This window comes from Martes martes (genome assembly GCF_963455335.1).
Source record: "Martes martes genome assembly, chromosome: 16".
NCBI lineage: Eukaryota > Metazoa > Chordata > Mammalia > Carnivora > Mustelidae > Martes > Martes martes.
In genome coordinates this window covers 1,187,842-1,205,846 of record NC_137904.1, presented here as the reverse complement: position 1 = coordinate 1,205,846, position 18,005 = coordinate 1,187,842, and the positions used below count along the sequence as shown (strand labels likewise).

Below are 18,005 nucleotides of genomic sequence, written 5' to 3'. Positions count from 1 at the left end.
GAGCTGGGGCCGGGAGAGGTGGTTTGAGGACGACACAGGAGGGGAATGGTATAGGTGACTGTGTGTACTGCTGTCTGGGTTGGCTTGCTTGGGACCCCCTCCCGTTCCAGGATGGAAAGAGTCCCCGGGAGCAAGCGTCAAAGGAGCGTGTCTCAGGACGGATGATGGGCTTCATCGGAGGGTGTTAGAGCTGACTCTACCCCACATAATTTCCTTCATTTAATATTTCTGTCCTCTTACACGCTTCAGCGATCTCACCTACGTCCGAGGCTTCAGCAGCTCAAACTGTGCCGGCGGGTTCCAGACAGGCATCTCCGCCTTCACACCCGGGAGCCCCTCGACTAATGCGTCTCAGTGTGCCCCCTACTCGGTCAGTCTTCCCCCCGGGTCTGCAGAGCCACACAGAGTTGAGGAGCAGGGGCCCCGAAGCCAGGTCCCCCAGCCTCGCTCAGCGTCCTCGGCTGCAAAAGGAAGGTGGCGGGAGACCCTCCTGCAGAGGGTTTTGTGAGGACTGAGAGACGATCAAAACCTTAGCTTCACAGCTGTAACAGGCCAGGAGGGTCGACGCTACAGACATGCCTCCCCCCAAACCATCATCTGAAATCTTAATTATTTAAATTCCTTTTATGCTTATTTCATTTTGTGGAATTTGAACCAAAACTTCGGAACTTTCTCTTTCAGCCAACATTCGGCGTCTGTCATCAGAGGGGCTCTCGGAAGGAGCAGACGCCTATCATTCAAAGCGCGCACGGCTTCATTACCAGCCGAACGCCTGGAGGCTGCCGGTTCCGACCACGTTGGGTCGTCGGGTCAGTCCTCTGCCTCTGGGAGGTTCCCCCAACCTCCCGCCAGTCTTCCATGTCTCCCCGGCCGCCCTGTGTGTTCAGAGCGGTCCCCTGCCTCTCCCTCTCTCTTGCCTTCCCGGGGCTCAGTGCCCTTCAAATCTGCTGCCCCACGGCAGCCAGAGCCTCTGACTTCCCAGGGGACTCTCTCCGTCCGCCACCGCGCCCGTTCCTTCCAGACCTCCCATCTACACCCACGCACAGGGAGAAACCGCCCGCGCGCCCGGGCATACGCAGACGGTCCAGCCCGCCGTGGCGCCTTCCCCGTGCCGCACCGCGTGGCCGTTCAGCCGTTCCCAGAGGCTGTGCTGGGCTCCCGCGTCGTGCGGGGCAGACGGCCTCGGTACGAAGACCACGGCCTGCGCGCCGACCGGCTCATTCGGTGGAGGCTGTGGCTCTTGATCTTGGGGTCGTGAGTTTGAGTCCCCATGTCGGAGGTAGAGATTATTTAAAAAATAAAGATAGAGACTCTGAAGTAGAAGGGACCGCATGGCTCAGCTCTGCCGGAGGAGAAAGGTGTGTAGAGGAAAGACTGCGGGGCAGACCCCGATTCTTACGACATCATCTCTGAGTGACAGAAGTCTGGCTCCTGCTGATTTCATCGGCCTGCCTACCAACGCACCCCAGCGCTCTGCAGTCAACATGAACTTTATCGTGAAAAGAAGAAAACGTAAAAAGATCAGAGAATAAAACCTCGCGTCCAACATTCTTCCTCTGAGACCCTTTCTTGATCCGTTCTACTCGTGTTCTCCCTCCCTTCCCCAGGCTCCTGCCCAGCCGTCCCCATGGGCACCGCTCTCCAGTCTAATTATGGGACGAGCATCCGTCTTCTCCCTCAGACTCTGAGTTCCTTGAGGGCAGAGTTGTGTGATCTCATAGCATAGAGCCTAGCGAGAAATCAGTTCTTATGTGATTACGGAATGAATCATCCCGGTGCTAAGTGATCCGTAGGGCGACCGTGCTGGGGGGACCCTGTTAGGGAAGTTCACGGTGCTGCCGGGTTGGAGGGTGGTTAGAACAAGCTCTCCCTCAGCTCAAACGCAGTGTTTCAGGCTGAGCAATAGTGCCTCATGGGCACAAACAAGGAAGCCAGTTTTTCAGGGAAAAACAGACTCTCCTGCAGGCACACACATTCTCAGGTGACGGGCGGGACGTTTCAGCACCAGTGGCATTGGCAACAGTCATCGGGGGGTTGCCCGATGCAGCTGAGGGAGTATTTCTCCAAAAGAGAGTGAGAAAGAGAGAGAGAGAGAGACAAGTGAGGCTAGCGTGGGGGCAGAAACGTGCCGGAAGAGAAGGTGGCAGGCGTCACAGACACAAGACCGGGAAACCACAGAGGGCCCCCCCAGAGGCAGGCAGGACGCTGCACGGGATCCTAAGGGGACAGGGAACCGGGGTCAGATTTGGCAGTTTGAAGTCACTGGTGACCTCATTCCTTTAGCCCCCGTCGCCAGGCTTAGGGGGATGGGACCCGCAGAGGGGCTGGCGGGAGGGGTGTGGGGTACTCACAGAGCCACATGGAGGGGGCGCCCCGTGGGTCCGTGCTGTCCATCCTCTTTCAGTCGAAGCTCCTTCACGGCACAGAATTTAATGCAGAACATGAACACCAGGAGGTCCAGGCCCGTGTGGATGCGCACGCTTGCCCCGTTGAAGAGGGCCATCGTGTGTGTCAGGATGTAATCGTTCTGAGTCTCGTACAAACAGCGCAGCATCGGCAGGGAGCACTGCTGCAGAACGGGGAGCTGGTTCCAGACCGCCTTCTCCACCCAGCGCAACAGTCTCCATCTCCTCTCCGCAGGCATCTTGCCCTGGAAGACGGCCTCCATCCCCCGCTGCGCCTGCTCGCTCAGAAGTCCCAGGACGAAACACGTGGTTGGTGCCCCAAACGGGTCAAGGCTCCCATACGCCTGTAGCAGGTCTTCCAGCCCTTGGACACTGTCGGGGGGATGGCGCTCCTTGTCCTCACTCCCCAGCACGCAGGACACGGCTGCAAAGAACTCTTGGAGGTACCGGTGAGCAAAGTCGTAGTCTGGGGAGGACGGATGCTTCCGAAGAATGCCCACCTCTAAGAGGGCAGAGACCGTGGCCTCCTCCAGCGCATGCTTCCTGAGATCCTCCCACACGAGCAAGCTCTCTCCCTGCCTGATGCCCTTGGCGGCCAGCGAGCAGAGGCCCCTCAGCTGAGTCCCAAGGGGTTGGGCCGGCAGAGCCTGGGCAAGGTAGTGCAGACAGAGGGCGGTGGCGGTCTGGGAGGGCAGATGGGGCGCCTCTCCCCGCTCCATCTGCTTCTTCAGGCAAGTGCAGACCAGCCAGGACACCAAGGGCACGAGACACATCATCAGCAGTGGTTGGTTTAACTCAACCGAGTGAAAGGCTCTGTCTGCTTTGCTTTCACTCTTGAAATATTTGTAGAAATATTCCTTCCGGCTGGACTCGGAGAACCCCAAGACCTTCACCCACCGTGGCTGCTCGACAGAGAGAATGAACCGTTGCAGAGCCGTGGTCCGCGCTGTGATCAGCAGAGATGCCCCGGGGAGGATGGTTTTCCCCAGCAACCCGCCCAGCAGCGTCTCCACCAGCTGCGGCTGGTCCCAGTATGGATACACCAACTTCTCCTTCCCCGAGACCCGTTTTAGCTCATCCAGACCATCGAGGATGAGCAGCAGCTGTCCGGGCTGAGACAGGATCTGCTCGCTGGGAGCCGTCGAGGCAGCCCAGTCCTTTGTGATGAGCTCCTTGAGACTCATCGTTTTGGACCAGGCCAGCTGTCTGCAGCTGAAGTAGAAGACATGTTGGAAACGGTCCCTGTAGAGCCGGCCTTCCTCCCAGACCCTCCTCACCTGCCTGGCCAACACCGACTTCCCGACTCCAGCAACTCCGTGCAGTACAACTGCTCGACCTTCCTCCTGAGCACCCAGGCCCGGGCCAAATAAGTCTTTGACCTCAATCAACCGACCTTGCTTCTCCGCCCTGCTGTGATGCCCCTCGCTCTGGGACTCCTGGCGTATGGGGTGAGATTGATGGAGAAGCAGCAGCTCTGTGAATTCTTCGTGCAAATCCTCGTTTCTCCATGACTTTGTGGGGCAGGGCCCCTTTCTCTCCCGGTGCTGGTGTCTTTCTCTGATTCCTACGCAAGAGAGGGAAAGACGGGACGTGAAGGCAGAGCATACATCTGGTCCTCTGTTCATTCATTCACTCGTCCACTCGACAGCCATTTTAGGCAGCCCCTCCAAGCCACGTACCGTGCTGACTGCCAAGGCCGGCACGTTCTTGCCACTGCTGTGGAAGGAGCGTGGGCTGCGGGCAGAAAATTCCCGCTTGCCTTGACTTGACCAAGTCATGCTCCCTGGTGACTTCATGCTGCAGATAGTCACCAAGGGCTTGGTCTGTGCCAGGTGCCGCTCTGGGGGCTGAGGGTAGAGAGCGAAGGAAGCACACAACACAACTGCTCTCATTAAGCCCATGGCCCGAGCCATTTGCCCCACTGGGCCTCGGTTTTCTCGCCTGTAAACTGGGGATCATGACATCTCCTTGTAGGAGGTCACAGAGGAGTGAAGGAGGTAACGTTGACCTCAGCACCCACCACGGAAGCACAGGCCAAGGGTGTCCTTCTGCCTGCACCTGTGGTAGTCCGTCTGAGGGCCGTGTCCAGGAGGAGCCCTGAACCAACGGCAGGTGGTGGTCCCCTGCCCCCAGGAGAGACAACTCCGGGTGCGTTCTACACCATCTCCCACAGGTTCCAGAAACATCAAATCTCAGTTTCTCACTGGGCAGGTTACATTGTCTTACGTTGTGTGTGTCGGCCTGAGGTGCCAAGGGAGGCATTCGTTCTTGGCACCATGTTCTCCAGAACATCCTCGTTCTCTTGGATCTGTTAGTGCTCCCACAGACCTAAATCCTGTATTTTTGGTTATACTCTAAAAATCCTCCCCCTGCCACCAGTACCTCCAACAACATGCTTTCGAACGGGGGTTAGCACACACTAGTCCAATCCAGTGGGCCACCTGTTGTAAGACCTATAACCTGAGAATGGTCATTGCATTTTTTAAACAGCTGAAAAAAATAAAAAGAAGAATATTTCACAGTATGTGAAAGTTATACAAAATTCAGAACTTAGTGTCCATAAATATAGCTTCACTGTCTCCCTGCCAGGCCTACTGGTTTGGGTATTGCTGATGTCTGCTTTCGGGCTACAGTGAAGAGTACAGTATTTGCCATATGGGCCATGTGGCCCACAAAGCCTAAAATATTCACTGTCTTCTCCTGTACACAGAAAATTTGCCTACTTTTACTCTCTATATATCAAACTACGTACCATGCAGATTTTGCACTTGCTATGAAACTGTTGTTGGGATATTATTTTATTCAAGTTTCCCCACTGAGGAAGTCCCTTAGAATATAGAATTGGGGGGAATTGACATTAGCAAGATGGGGAGTAGGAAATTCTAGTATTTGCCCCCCCCCCAACTAGATACTAGATAGCTTTTCATGAATGCAAATAGCTTCAGGAGAACTCAGGACTTCAATGAAGAACTTACAGCAACACGATGCCAAAACAAAAAACAAAAAACAAAAAAACCCCAAAACCCCAAAAACAAAACCCACAGAAAAAGGATTGCTGGGGAGATCAGCCTCGCATAGACATCTGGGGAAGCCTAGGAACAATGGAGAAGGGTGACGGCTGCAAGCATCAGCCATGCAACAGGGGCCACTGCGGTCCCCAGAGGTCTGCACTATGGAGGAACTAGCAGTCTTTGCTGCTGAAGACCTCAGTGGCCCTACTGTGGACTCCCAGCAGGTTTCACAGAAGAGGACCCTATCATTGCTGTTGGTGTGGACTCCAGTGGCCTGCTACAGAGTGGAAACCCACAGCTTCTGCCACTGGGGAAACCAACAGCCATCCCCACCGTGGACTCCTCAGTGAAGAGATGATCCTATGCCCCCTTCCTGAAAGTGCTGTTGCATTGCCCTGGGGTCAAGGTTGCCAGCCTCCCCAACTGTGTACATGCCCTGGACCCCAGAGCTCTGGATGCTCTGTGCATATCCATGCTTTAGACTCCAACTCTGTGGTTACTCTGGACACCTCTGCATCAGATACCAGTACACCACCATGAGGGTGCCTTCAAGCTGAAACCAGTGCCAAAAGGGATCCCCTTGGCCATGATATCCCCAAGGGCAGAATAAGAGAGCAGAAGGTCCCCAGCAGCCTTGGCCGCTGACCCCCGCCCAGCCTGTGCCCTCATATCCACCCACAGATGAACACCTTTGCAGACCAAAACCAGTCTATAAAGTCTGGAAGATGTGAATGTTCCATCCAATGCACAGATGTGAACACAAAGCTGCAAGAAACGTGAGATGATAAGGAAACAGGACACCCCAGAGGAACACCACACGTTTCCATCAATCAACCCTTCGCCACAAGATGGAGATCTGTGAAGTGCTAAAGAATTCAAAATAATTCTTTCAAGGAAGCTCAGAAGGCTACATGAAAACCCAGGTAGACAACTCAATGAAACCAGGAAAACAATACACAAACAAAGCAAGAAGTTCAACAGGGAGACAGAAATAATAAAAAAGAAACAAGTAGAAATTCTGGAGCTGAAGAATACAATGAATGAAATGAAAAAACATGCGATGGAGAGTATCAACAACACAGGCGATCAAGCAGAAGAAAGAACCTGTAAACTCTGAGGCAGGTCATTTGTGACCATCCAGTCAGAGGAGAAAAAAGAAAAATGCATAAAAAAGAGTGAAGAAAGCCAATGTGAATTATGGACACCATCAAGCAAAGTATTATTTGCATTATGGGAGGCCCAGAAGGAGAAGAGAAAGAGGAAGGGACAGAAAGCTTATTAAAGAAATAATGGCTAAAGATTTCCCACAGCTGGGGAAAAGATATGGACATCCAGGTACATGAAGCTCATAGCTCTCCACACAGATTAAACCCAAAGAGGATTTCACTTATATAAATTACAATAAAACTGTAAACAAACAAAGAAACAAACAACCCAAAGAGGGAGAATTTTGAAAGGAGCAAGGAAAAAGAAAAAAAAGAGTCATCATATGCAAAGGAACTCCCAAAAGGCTGTTAGCAGATTTCCCAGAAGTGACACTTTGCAGGCCAGGACTGAGTGGGAGGATATATTTATTCAAAGTGCTGAATAAACACTTTTTGCCAACCAAAAGTACTTGACCTAGCAAAACAGTTCTTCAGAAATGATAGTGAAATACTTTCCTAGATAAACAAAAGCTCATCACCACTAGGCCTGATTTGTAAGAAATGCTAAAGGGGGTTCTTCAAGCTGAAATGAAGGGATGCTAATTGGTAACATGAAAATACATGAAAGTGTAACTCACTGGGAAAGATAAGTGTAGAGTGAAATTCAGAATGCTCTTAATACTGTGATGGTGGTGGGGCACCTGGGTGGCTTAAAACCTCTGCCTTTGGCTCAGGTCATGATCTCAGGGTCCTGGGATCAAGCCCCGCATCGGGCTCTCTGCTCTGTATGGAGCCAGCTCCCCCCACCCGCCCCCGCCACCTGCCTCTGTCTGTCTACTTGTGATCTCTGTCAAATAAATAAACAAAATCTTAAAAAAAAAACAAACAAACCTGTGATGGTGGTGTGTAAAACACTGAATGCTAGTACAAAGGCTAGAAGACAAAAGTATTAAAAATAATGAGTTACAATAATTTGTTAATGAGTACACAGTGTAAAATGCAAATTGTGACATCAAAAACAAAATGTTGTATGTATATGGAAGGAAAAGGGTAGCATTTTTGTACGTGATCAAAATTATGTTGTTATCACCTTAAAGTAGAGTGCTACAGCTATCAGATGTTCTATGTAAGCCTCATGGTAGCCACAAAGCAAACACCTATAGTAGACACACAAAGGATAAAGAGAAAGGAATCAAAGCATGCCTCTATAAGAAATCATCAAATCACAAAGGAAAACACAAGAGAATAAGAAAAGAATAAAGGAAGAGCAAAGCAGGCAGAAAACAATAAACAAGACGGCAATACTAAGTCCTTAGCTGTAGAAATTACTTTAAATGTAAATGGATTAAATTCTCCCATCAAAAGACAGAATGTTTGAAAGGATTAAAAAAAAAAAAAAAGACCTCCCCCCCCCAACACCAAGACCCAACGACATGCTGTCTAAAAGAGTCTCATTTCAGCTTTCAGGACACACTTAAGCTAAAGTGAAGGGATGGAAAATGATATTCCAAGCAAATGAAAATCAAAAGAGAGAAGTAGCTATACTTCCTTTAGACAGAATAGACTTTAAGTCAAAACACATAATAAGAGAAAAAGAAGGTAATTAAATAGTAATGAAGGGGTGAATTCATCAGGATGTTGTAACACCCAGATTTGTCAAGCAAATATGAACAGATCAGTAGGCAGAAATAGACAGCAGCACGATAACAGCAGGGGACTTCCAATACCCCACTTCCAACAACGGAGAGGCGATCCAGACAGAACATCAGTAAGGAAATGCTGGACTTGAACCACATGTTAGACCAAACAGAACATTTGTGTTAGACATGCAGACCCTTCCATCCAACAGCATCAGGATTCATGTTCTCAAAAGCACAGAGAATGTTCTCTAGGACAGATCATGTAATAAACCTCAACAGGTCTGAGAAACTGAAACCGTGTGAAGTATTTTTTCTAACCACAATGATATGAAACTAGAACTTGCTAACATGAGGAACTGGGAAAATTTATAAATAAGTGGAAATTAAGCAACCCTCTCAAACCATCAATGGGTTAGAAGAACAAATTAAAATTAAAAAAAAAATCTTGAGACAAATGAAAGTCGAAACACAGCATACTAAAACATATCCCCGGGGGCAGAATAAGAGATCAGGAGATCTGCAGCAGAAGTTATTCTAAGAGGGAAGTTTACAGTGACACACGCCTACGTAAAGAAGAATGAAAGGTCTCAAACAAACAGCCCAACTTTACACTGTAAGGAACTAGAGAAAGGAAAGCAAACTAAGCCCAAAATTAGCAGAAGGAAGGGATACCAAAGACCAGAGCAGAAATAAATGAGAGGCTAGGAAAGCAAAAATCAAACCAAACTAAAAGCTGATTTTTTAAAAAAGATAAACAAAACTGACAAACATTTAGTTTGACTAAGAAAAAAAGAGAGAGAGAGAGAGAGAAGACTCAAATAAATAAAATCAATTATTAAGAAATTGAGGAGACAAAGAGTCACGAGGCTGCTTTGAGTAATCAGATGCCAACAAACTGGGCAACCTAGAAGAAATGGATAAATCCCTAGAGACATGGAACTTATGACCGGACTTTTAACTAGAAAGGGGATTGAATCAGTAATTAAGAATTTCCCAACAAAGAGCACCCAGAACCTGATGTCTCCCTTGATAAATTCTACAAAATATGTAAAGAATTAAAGCTAATCCTTCTCATACTCTTCCAAAGGAAGAGTAGGTAGCCACTTCCCACATCACATTATGAGGCCAGTTTTGCCCTGATAACAAGGTCAGGCAAGAACGCTACAAAAAGGGAAAACTACAGTCCAACATCCCTGATGAACATACATGCAAAAATCCTCAACAAAATGCCAGCATATCAAATTCAACAGCACAAGGATCATATACCATGACCAAGTGGGATTTATGTCTGGGTTGCAAAGACGGATCAACACAGGCAAATCAATAAATGCGATATACCACATTAATAGAATCAAGTATAAGATTATATGATCATCTCAGTAGATACAGAAAAAAACAGTTATCAAAATTCAACTTTTTCTTTCAAGATAAAAACTTCCAACAAATTGGGTATAGAAGGAACATACTCAGCATGACAGGCCATATATGAGAAGCTCATCACACTCAAGGACAAAAGGCTAAACCTTTTCCTCCGAGATCAAGAACAAGACAAGGATGCCCAATCCCTCTTTCTTTCTTTCTTTCTTTCTTTCTTTCTTTCTTTCTTTCTTTCTTTCTTTCTTTCTTTCTTTTCTTTCTTTCTTTCTTTCTCCTTTCCTCCCTTTCTCTCTTTCTTTCAGGACTTATTTATTTTGGGGAGGGAGAGGCAGAGAGAGAATCTCAAGCAGACTCCTTGCTGAGCATAGAGCCTGACATGGGGCTTGATCTCACAACCCTGAGATCTTGACCTGAGCTGAAATTAAAAGTCAGATGCTTGACCGACAGAGCCACCCAGGTGCCTCCTTACCACTTCTTTTTAACGTGTTACCGGAAGTCCCAGTCAGAGCAATTAGGCAAGCAAAAAAATAAAAGGGATCCAAATCATTAAGAAAGAAGTAAATGTTTCTGTATGCAGGTGGCATGATCTTACAGATAGAAACCCTAAAAGATTCCACCAAAACCTGCTAGAATTGATAAAAGAATTCAGTAAACTTTCAGGATACAAAACAAACGTAGAAACTTCAATTGCCTTTCGATACACTAACAACGAGCTACCTGAAAGAGACATTTGTCTTGCATCAAACCCAATAAAATACTCAGGGATAAATTTAGCCACAGAGGTGAAAAGCCTGTACATAGAAAACTATAACATACTGATAAATTGAAGAAGACACAAATGAATGGAAAGATGTTCTGTGTTCCTGGATTACAGGAATTAATACTGTAAAAATGTTCACATGAGCAATCTACAGATTCAGTTCAAAACCCTATCAAAATTCCAATGGCATTTTTCATGCACATGAAAAAATGGAATCCTAAACTTCTTATGAAATCACAAAAACCTTATAGCCAAAGCGATCTTGAGAAAAAAGAACAAAGCTGGAGGCATCACACTTCCTGATTTCAAACATTATTACAAAGCTGTCGTAATCAAAACAGTATGGTACTGGCGTAAAAACAGACACAGAGATCAATACAATACAACAGAACTGAAAGCCCAGAAATAAACCTGAGCATATATGGTCAGTGATACTTGACAAGGGAGCTGAGATACTCAATGAGGAGAAGATCGTCTCTTCAGTGAATGATGTTGGGAAACTGGACGTCTGTGTGCAAGAGAATGAAACCGGACTCCCATCTTACAACACCCACAGAAATTAACACTGAATGGATTAAAAACTTAAACGTAAGATCTGAAGGCATAAAACTCTTGAAGAAAATTTGAGGGGAAAGGTCCTTGACATTGATCTTGACAATCATTTTTTTGATATGACACCAAAAGAAACAAAAGCAAAAATATGAAAGTGGGACTACATCAAACTAGAATGCTTCTGTGCAGCAAACAAAATGATCGATAAAATGAAAAGGCAACCTATGGAAAGGGGGGACACATTTGTAAAGCATACATCAGGTAAGGGGTTAATATAAAACATATATAAAGAACTCATACAACTCAACAGTAAAACAAAAACAAACACAAACAATGAGCAAAGGACCCAAATAGACATTTTTTTTTTTTCTAAAGAGGATGTGCGAATGAACACCACTAATCATTAGGGAAATGCACATCCGGTAGCACCTGACATCTGTCTGGAAACTATTATCAGCCAGACAGGCTGTAACAGGTTGGTGAGGATGTAGAGAAGAGGGACTCCTGCACACTGTCGATGGCAATGTAAGTTGGTACAGCCACTGCGGAAAACAGTATAGAGCTTCCTCAAAAAATTAAAAATAGGATTGCCATATGATCCAGGAATTCCACATCTGGGTATTTATTCAAAGGAAACAAAGATCGGTATCTTGAAGAGACACCTGCCTCCCCATGTCCGCTGCAGCATTATTCACAGCAGCCAAGACATGGAAACAGCCCAGGTGTCCTCTGGCTGATGAGTGGATAAAGAAAACGTGGCACATATATACAGTGGACTATAATTCAGCCATAAAAAAGGGAAATTCTGCCTTCTGTGACAACACGGATGAGCTTGGGGGGTATCATGCTAAGTGCCATAAGCCAGAGAGAGAAAGACAGATATAGAGTACCACTCAGATGTGCAACGTAAAACGAAGAACAAAAAACAAAAACCCGAAAGTTAAGCACATAGAAGCAGAGAGCGGAATGTTGGTGGCTAGGGGCTGGGGGTGTGGGAAATGGGGAGACATTTGTCGATGGGTACAAGTTGCAGTTATAAGATGACTAAGTTCTGAGGGTCTACTGTACAGCATGGTGACTGTAGTTAAGACTAGTGTGGTTCATACTGGAAATTTGTGGATAGACTAGATCTCAAGGATTCTACACACACACACACACACACACACACACACACACACACATATGGGAGGTGATGCATGTGTCCATTAACTTGATCACTCATGGTGATCACATCACAATGCATAGATTTATCAAACTGTCACTTTGCACACTTTAAATCCGATTCTATTTGCCAGATATACTCTAATAAAGCTGGAGAAAATAAAGAATTTAGAATCAGGAAAAAAATGTGTTTCTTTTGATTTGATCTTTTCTACTGAGTAAGCGGCATTGTGTAACCCTATTATATTTCCCTTTTCGCCTTGGTTGCTAGGATGCTCAAAATCAATAATTAATTATTTGCAAGTAATTTGTCCTCATGGCTTTCATGCTTGCTTCATTTTAAGGTTATTGCATTTGTATGTTTCTGTCAAATGTTCTCTAATCCTTCCTTCTTTCTTTCTTTCTCCCCTCCCTCCCTCCTTTCTTCCTTCCCTTCTGAATAGAAGGCAGCGTAACTTATCAGGTCAGTCAATACATTCTCAGCCTGGGCCACACACATTTCAGGACCCTGAATCCCACAAGTTCACTCCTACCTGGGTGCAGAAAGAATCCTTTCCCCTTAACAGCTCTCAGATTCCAATAGCGCATCTCTGAGCATTAGGGTCCGTTCTAAAGGTATGTCTTGGCAGCGGCTAAGACCCTGGGTGGCATGAGGACCCTGTGAGCCTGACTGTCCCTGTTACCCACACGGCAGAGAGCGCATGATGTGGGGCTTAAAGGTGTGGGTTCTGGCATCAGGGAGACCACAGAGGCTGAAATCCATCCCTGGCTCCAGGAACCTGCAGTCTTCCCTCTCTGAGTCCTGTGTCTCTCATCTCCGTGATGGGCGACAAGGGTCTCGGCCCCATGGAGGGAGGGGCTGTGACATTTGAGCAGCCATGCCCCACGCTGGGCACAGAGCCTGATGTGTTTCCTGCACTGGGTAAAGCATCTACATTGTAATTTCCAAGGGCCGCCTAGAAACGGTGGCTTAGCCCGATGGAGGGACGCCAGCCAGCAGGGTTTTCCGGAGAGGGGTTTCGGATGCGCTTGAGATCATCTGCGCTCAGCCTGCCTGCCTGGCCAGACCCGTGCCTCAGCCCCACCTGTCCGCTGCAGGAGCTCTGCAGGGGCCTCACCTTTGCTGTGCTCTCCAGACGTTTCAAACAGGGGCCACCCAGCACTGAGAACCTCCTGCTTTCTGGGCTTGTGGCTGGACCGTGGTGGGGGCACCCAGTCCTCCAGGACTACCGTGGACGTGGGAGCACCGGGTGACTCCTGGAGTGGCGACTTTTGGTCTGGGGAGCTTGGAAGGTGTTGGTAGATGGGGAAGATAAAGTCTCCTGGGGGGAAAGACAGGAAGGAAATTGCCAAATACTGAGCATCCCTTTTTTGTTAATTTTGTTTTTTTTAAATTTTTTATTTTTTAAAAGATTTTATTTATTTATTTGACAGAGAGAGATCACAAGTAGGCAGAGAGGCAGGCAGAGAGAGAGGGGGAAGCAGGCTCGATCCCAGGACCCTGAGACCATGACCTGAGCCGAAGGCAGAGGTTTTAACCCACTGAGCCACCCAGGTGCCCCCTGAGCATCCCTTTATGTCAAGACTCTCTGTTCTGAGCTCTCGCTACAGTCCTTTGGGATGGGTGTTGCTAATCTCAGATTTAAAACCATAAAGATTGGGGCGCCTGGGGGGCTCAGTGGGTTAAAGCCTCTGCCTTTGGCTCGGGTCATGATCTCAGGGTCCTGGGATCGAGCCCCACATCGGGGAGCCTGCTTCCTCCTCTCGCTCTGCCTGTCTCTCTGCCTACCTGTGATCTCTGTCTGTCAAATAAATAAATAAAATCTTTTTTTTTTTTAAATTATGTTTTTATTTGAGAGGGAGAGCATGAGAGAGAGAGAGAGAGAGAGAGAGAGAGAGCGTAAGCTGGGGGAGGGGCAGAGAGCGAGAGAGAGGAGCAGACTCTCCGCTGAGCAGGGAGCCCGATAGTGGGGCTCGATCCCAGAACCCTGGGATCATGACCCGAGCTGAAGGCGGACACTTAACCAACTGAGCTACCCAGGTGCCCCTAAATAAATAAAATCTTAAAAAAAAAATAAAACCACAAAGATTAAAAAGAACCCACCTTACCCTTTCAAGGTCGTCTACTCTTTCCCCATTCCTCCAACCATAGTCAACCACGAACCTACTTTCTACCTCTCTAGATTTGCCCATCCCAGACATCCCATATAAATTGAATTCCGTGCTGTATGGTCATTTTTACTGGCTTCTTTGACTTATCAAGCATTATTACTATTAAGCATTATTATTTGAGCATCATCCGTGGTGTGGTTAATACTAGTACTTCCTTTTTTCATGGGAACGTAACTTCTGTGTATGTGGAAACTGTATTTTACTGGTCCGTTAGAGGATACACGTTTGGGTTGTTGATGGTTTTTGCCTTTGCTGAGTAACGGTACAATGAAAATTCACAGACATGTTTTTGTGTGAAGGTGTTTTCGTTTCTCTCGGGAGTGGGTAGGGTGTTTGTTTTTTTTAGAGAATGTGGGTAAGGTGTTCTTTCAGAGGGTGATGAAAATCTTCTAACATTGATGGCAGCAACCACTGAGTTGGACGCTCTAAATGGGTGAGTTCTGTCTCAATAAAACTATTGCCAAAAAGAACCCTAAGGATAGAGACATGGCTTTATCCTCTTAGTAGCTGGCCTGGAACTTCCTTCCGGCATTAGGTAGAGAGACGCTGAGAAGCCACTTGGTGGGGTCAGGAGTCTCATTTCTAGGACAAGTAGTTAGCAGGCAGCATCTAAACACAGGGCCAGCAAGTTGGGACAGGGCGGCCGGTCATCAGGGGAGAAACAGTGGAACCAGGTGCTGCATGGGGGGGGCCGGGAGACGGATGCTGGTGGGGGCACCAGAAGGCCTTTGTGGGGGGACATGGGACCGGTCTAACCCCCCCAACACCATTCGTCAGTAGAGTTGCACTGAGGAGCGTGAAGGCTCAGAGGGGGAAGTGGAAACACGGTGGGGATGAAGTGACTTGCTTCGGTCACACAGAAAGCAGGTGTCAGGGGAAAGGAGGGCATTGGAGCTCGAGCTCAGGAGAGGAGAGGGATGCTGGGCACCAGGGAGAGGGAAAGCAGAGGCACGGCGAGATCAGCAATGGGGCCTTCCACAGAGCGGCAGCAGGAACGGCTGGTTCCGGGTTCCAGCCCTGGGTCTGCCTGCAAGTGCTGTGTGAACGTGGACCAGCGCTTCCACACTGGGCGGAGGGGCCTCTCAGAGCCCGGACGAGAAGGGGAAGAGGCAGGGTGTGGTTACGATCTAAAGCCTGGGCAGGAGTTCCCGGACGGGGCTTTCGGGTGAGCGTGACTCTGATTCCGGCTCAGGTCGTGATCTCAGGGTTGTTTGCTTGAGCCTGGTGCTGGGCTCCTTGCTCAGTGCAGAGCCTGCTCGAGATTCTTCCCCTCTGCTCCTACCCCTCTGCCCCCTTCTTAAAATAAATAAATCTTTTTTTTTTTTAAAGCTTTTATTTATTTGACAGAGATCACAAGTAGGCAGAGAGGCGGGCAGAAAGAGAGAGAGGGAAGCAGGCTCCCCGCCGAGCAGAGAGCCCAATGTGGGGCTCGATCCCAGGACCCTGAGATCATGACTTGAGCCGAAGGCAGCGGCTTAACCCACTGAGCCACCCAGGCGCCCCAAAATAAATAAATCTTAAAAAGAAAAAAAAGATCTTTGGCCTGGGTGACTCAGGATGGTGGAAGTTGAAATACGAGATGTCAGGAGAGGGGACTACGGGGGGCTGAGGAATGAGCCTGGCCTCCTCTTGGGCTCATCTGGAGAGCAGGGTCCACCTTGGAACCTTCTAGACCACCCTGGCCTCGAGGATCTTCAGTCCTCAAGACAACCCGCTAGGCTCTGCCTGGGGAAGGGCCGTGTTGCCCATGATGCTCCGGCCCGGTAATGCGCGGCCCGCCCCGCCTGGGTCTCCCGTCCCCATCTCTCGCTTGGAATGGGCTATCACCTCAGTGCTGGAACCTTCCGGAAGATCACTTCCAGGCCGCCAGCCTCCGCCACCCAGCCTGGCTCCCCCATCCTGCTGCCTTCCCCTTTCCTCCACCCAGAGCCCCGTGCAGCCTCAGGCTCATCTGGGAGGACCCGTAGGCGGTCCCGGGCCAGGCTTACGGATCATCACAGGGTGTCTGGATCTGCGCCGCTGCCGCCTCGAACTCTTGGTCGGTGGGTCCTGGACGAACGACAGCACCTCGGTGGAGGTGGGCCCGCTGGGGGACTGCATGCTGGGTGAGCTCGGCAACGAGGAACCCTGGGCTGCGGGAGGCAGACAGAGGTGGGGGCTTGTCGCCGGACGGGCCAGGACTTGGGGACCGAGGCTCTGGACATGGAGCCGCTCGGCTGTCTCCACCGGGAGAGGCCCGGAGAGACCAGGGACCCCGTGAGCCGCGGAGACCGGATTTCTGGGGCACTCACGGGATGTCATGCTCTGTGCTCAATGTTTCCCGAGGGTCACCCGTGGTTGCTTTCACAGTCCCAACAGGCAGAGGCGGGATGGGGCTTGCGGGGCTGACACCTGCGCCTGGGCTCCGGCTCTGGGGTCTACGCCGCCAGCACAGCGGAGCGTGCGCACCTGGGAGCGCGCACACGGGGAGCGCAGCTGGGAGGGCGCCAAGCCCCTGCGTGGGCCTCCCCTCCCCCCACCACCTCCGGATGTCAGCGCCTCCCCCCAGGCGCCCTGGGGACCCCGTGCTGTGGGGGCCTAGAAACGCCCTTGGCGAGGAGAAGGGTCCCGCGTCGCTGCCCAGAGGAAGGCCTGGAGGGGGCTCCAGGGTGGGGGTCCCCTGGGGGCCGGGGGCCAGGCCCGTGGACAGAGGGGGATTCTGCGCTCACCTGACATCAAGTCCGCTTCCGCCCGGGCCTGGGCGCAGAGCCGGCTCAGGCCCATCTGCTCCCAGGCGTGGAGGGCCAGGTCCCAGGCCTGCTGCTCCCCGTACCGAGCTACGAGTTTCGAGGCCACCTCCAGGCCCCCTGCCTGCCGCCCATGAGCCGGGGTGAGCTGGGGCCCGCCGAGCGGCTTCTCGGGCAGCCGAAGCTGGAACTCCTTCAGCTCCTCCGTCCCCAACATGCCCAGGTACCGGGCCAGCTGCCACTGGACTCCGCTGGCCATCTCTGCCCTGTGGACGCCCTTCGGGGTGTCCGCAGGGGTGGACCTGGGGAGTGCAGGGGGGCGTCAGGCAGAGGGAGGACGGCGGCATCCTTCCTCTTTGTCCCTCCGCTGTCCCCCGCTGCGACCATTCCTCCGTACCTGGCAGACTCCTACGTAGCACTCAGAACCCCGTTGTGTGAACCCCAGAGCCTCTGCGGAGAGCGAGGGGGTGGGGGTGGGGGGAGAGGGAGGGAAGTCCCCAGGAAGAAGGAGCTCCGTGCTCGGTGGGGGCGCTGGAGTGGGGTGCGGCCGGCCAGCAGAGTGGACGGATGTGCCAGAGACACTCACCCTCTCTGCTCCTGGCGGTCCTCACCTGACTGAGCTCAGAGCCAAGTGCTCCCAGGCCCCCGCAGGCCCCTCTCGGCCGTGGGACACGGTCCACAGAGAAGAGCTAGAGGAAGAACCGAAGCCACAACACCCCGCAGACGAAACCAGGCTGGGTGTGCCTGGGACCGGGGAGGGGCCACTTCCTCAGGCGGTTCTGGGCCCAGACAGGCCGCCCTGGGGTGGGGCGGGGCCCAGACCCACGTGGCACCCAGTGGCTCTCCGGCCTGCAGCCAGGATGTGGATTCTTGGAGTGGGTGGGGCGGTGAGTCACCAGGAAAACCCCTTCCCAAGCCACTCCGGCCGGGCCAGGGAGCCTGCCCCCAGCCTCCCCCGGGTGGCCAGCCTGCCTGAGCCCCACGGCCCGTCCTGCTAGCCACGAGGGCACCCAGGTGGGCGTTTCAGCCCGGGTCCAACTGCTTGCTGGCGCTCAG

The 18,005-nt window shown here is 50.5% G+C and overlaps 1 protein-coding gene across 1 annotated transcript in view; it reads right to left on the bottom strand.

Annotated features, from left to right (window-relative positions):
* NLRP1 (NLR family pyrin domain containing 1) overlaps positions 1-17,666 on the bottom strand; it is a 36,838-nt gene extending 19,172 nt beyond the window's left edge. The window contains exons 1-7 of the mRNA XM_080825600.1: positions 17,561-17,666; positions 16,932-17,251; positions 16,212-16,355; positions 13,170-13,373; positions 2,352-3,969; positions 2,166-2,217; positions 1,076-1,201 (exon numbers count right to left, since the gene is read on the bottom strand). Coding sequence (XP_080681726.1) covers positions 1,076-1,201; positions 2,166-2,217; positions 2,352-3,969; positions 13,170-13,373; positions 16,212-16,355; positions 16,932-17,208 — 2,421 coding nt within the window. The 5' untranslated portion in view covers positions 17,209-17,251; positions 17,561-17,666. The remainder of the gene's footprint in view (positions 1-1,075; positions 1,202-2,165; positions 2,218-2,351; positions 3,970-13,169; positions 13,374-16,211; positions 16,356-16,931; positions 17,252-17,560) is intronic.
* Positions 17,667-18,005: the final 339 nt, after the last annotated feature.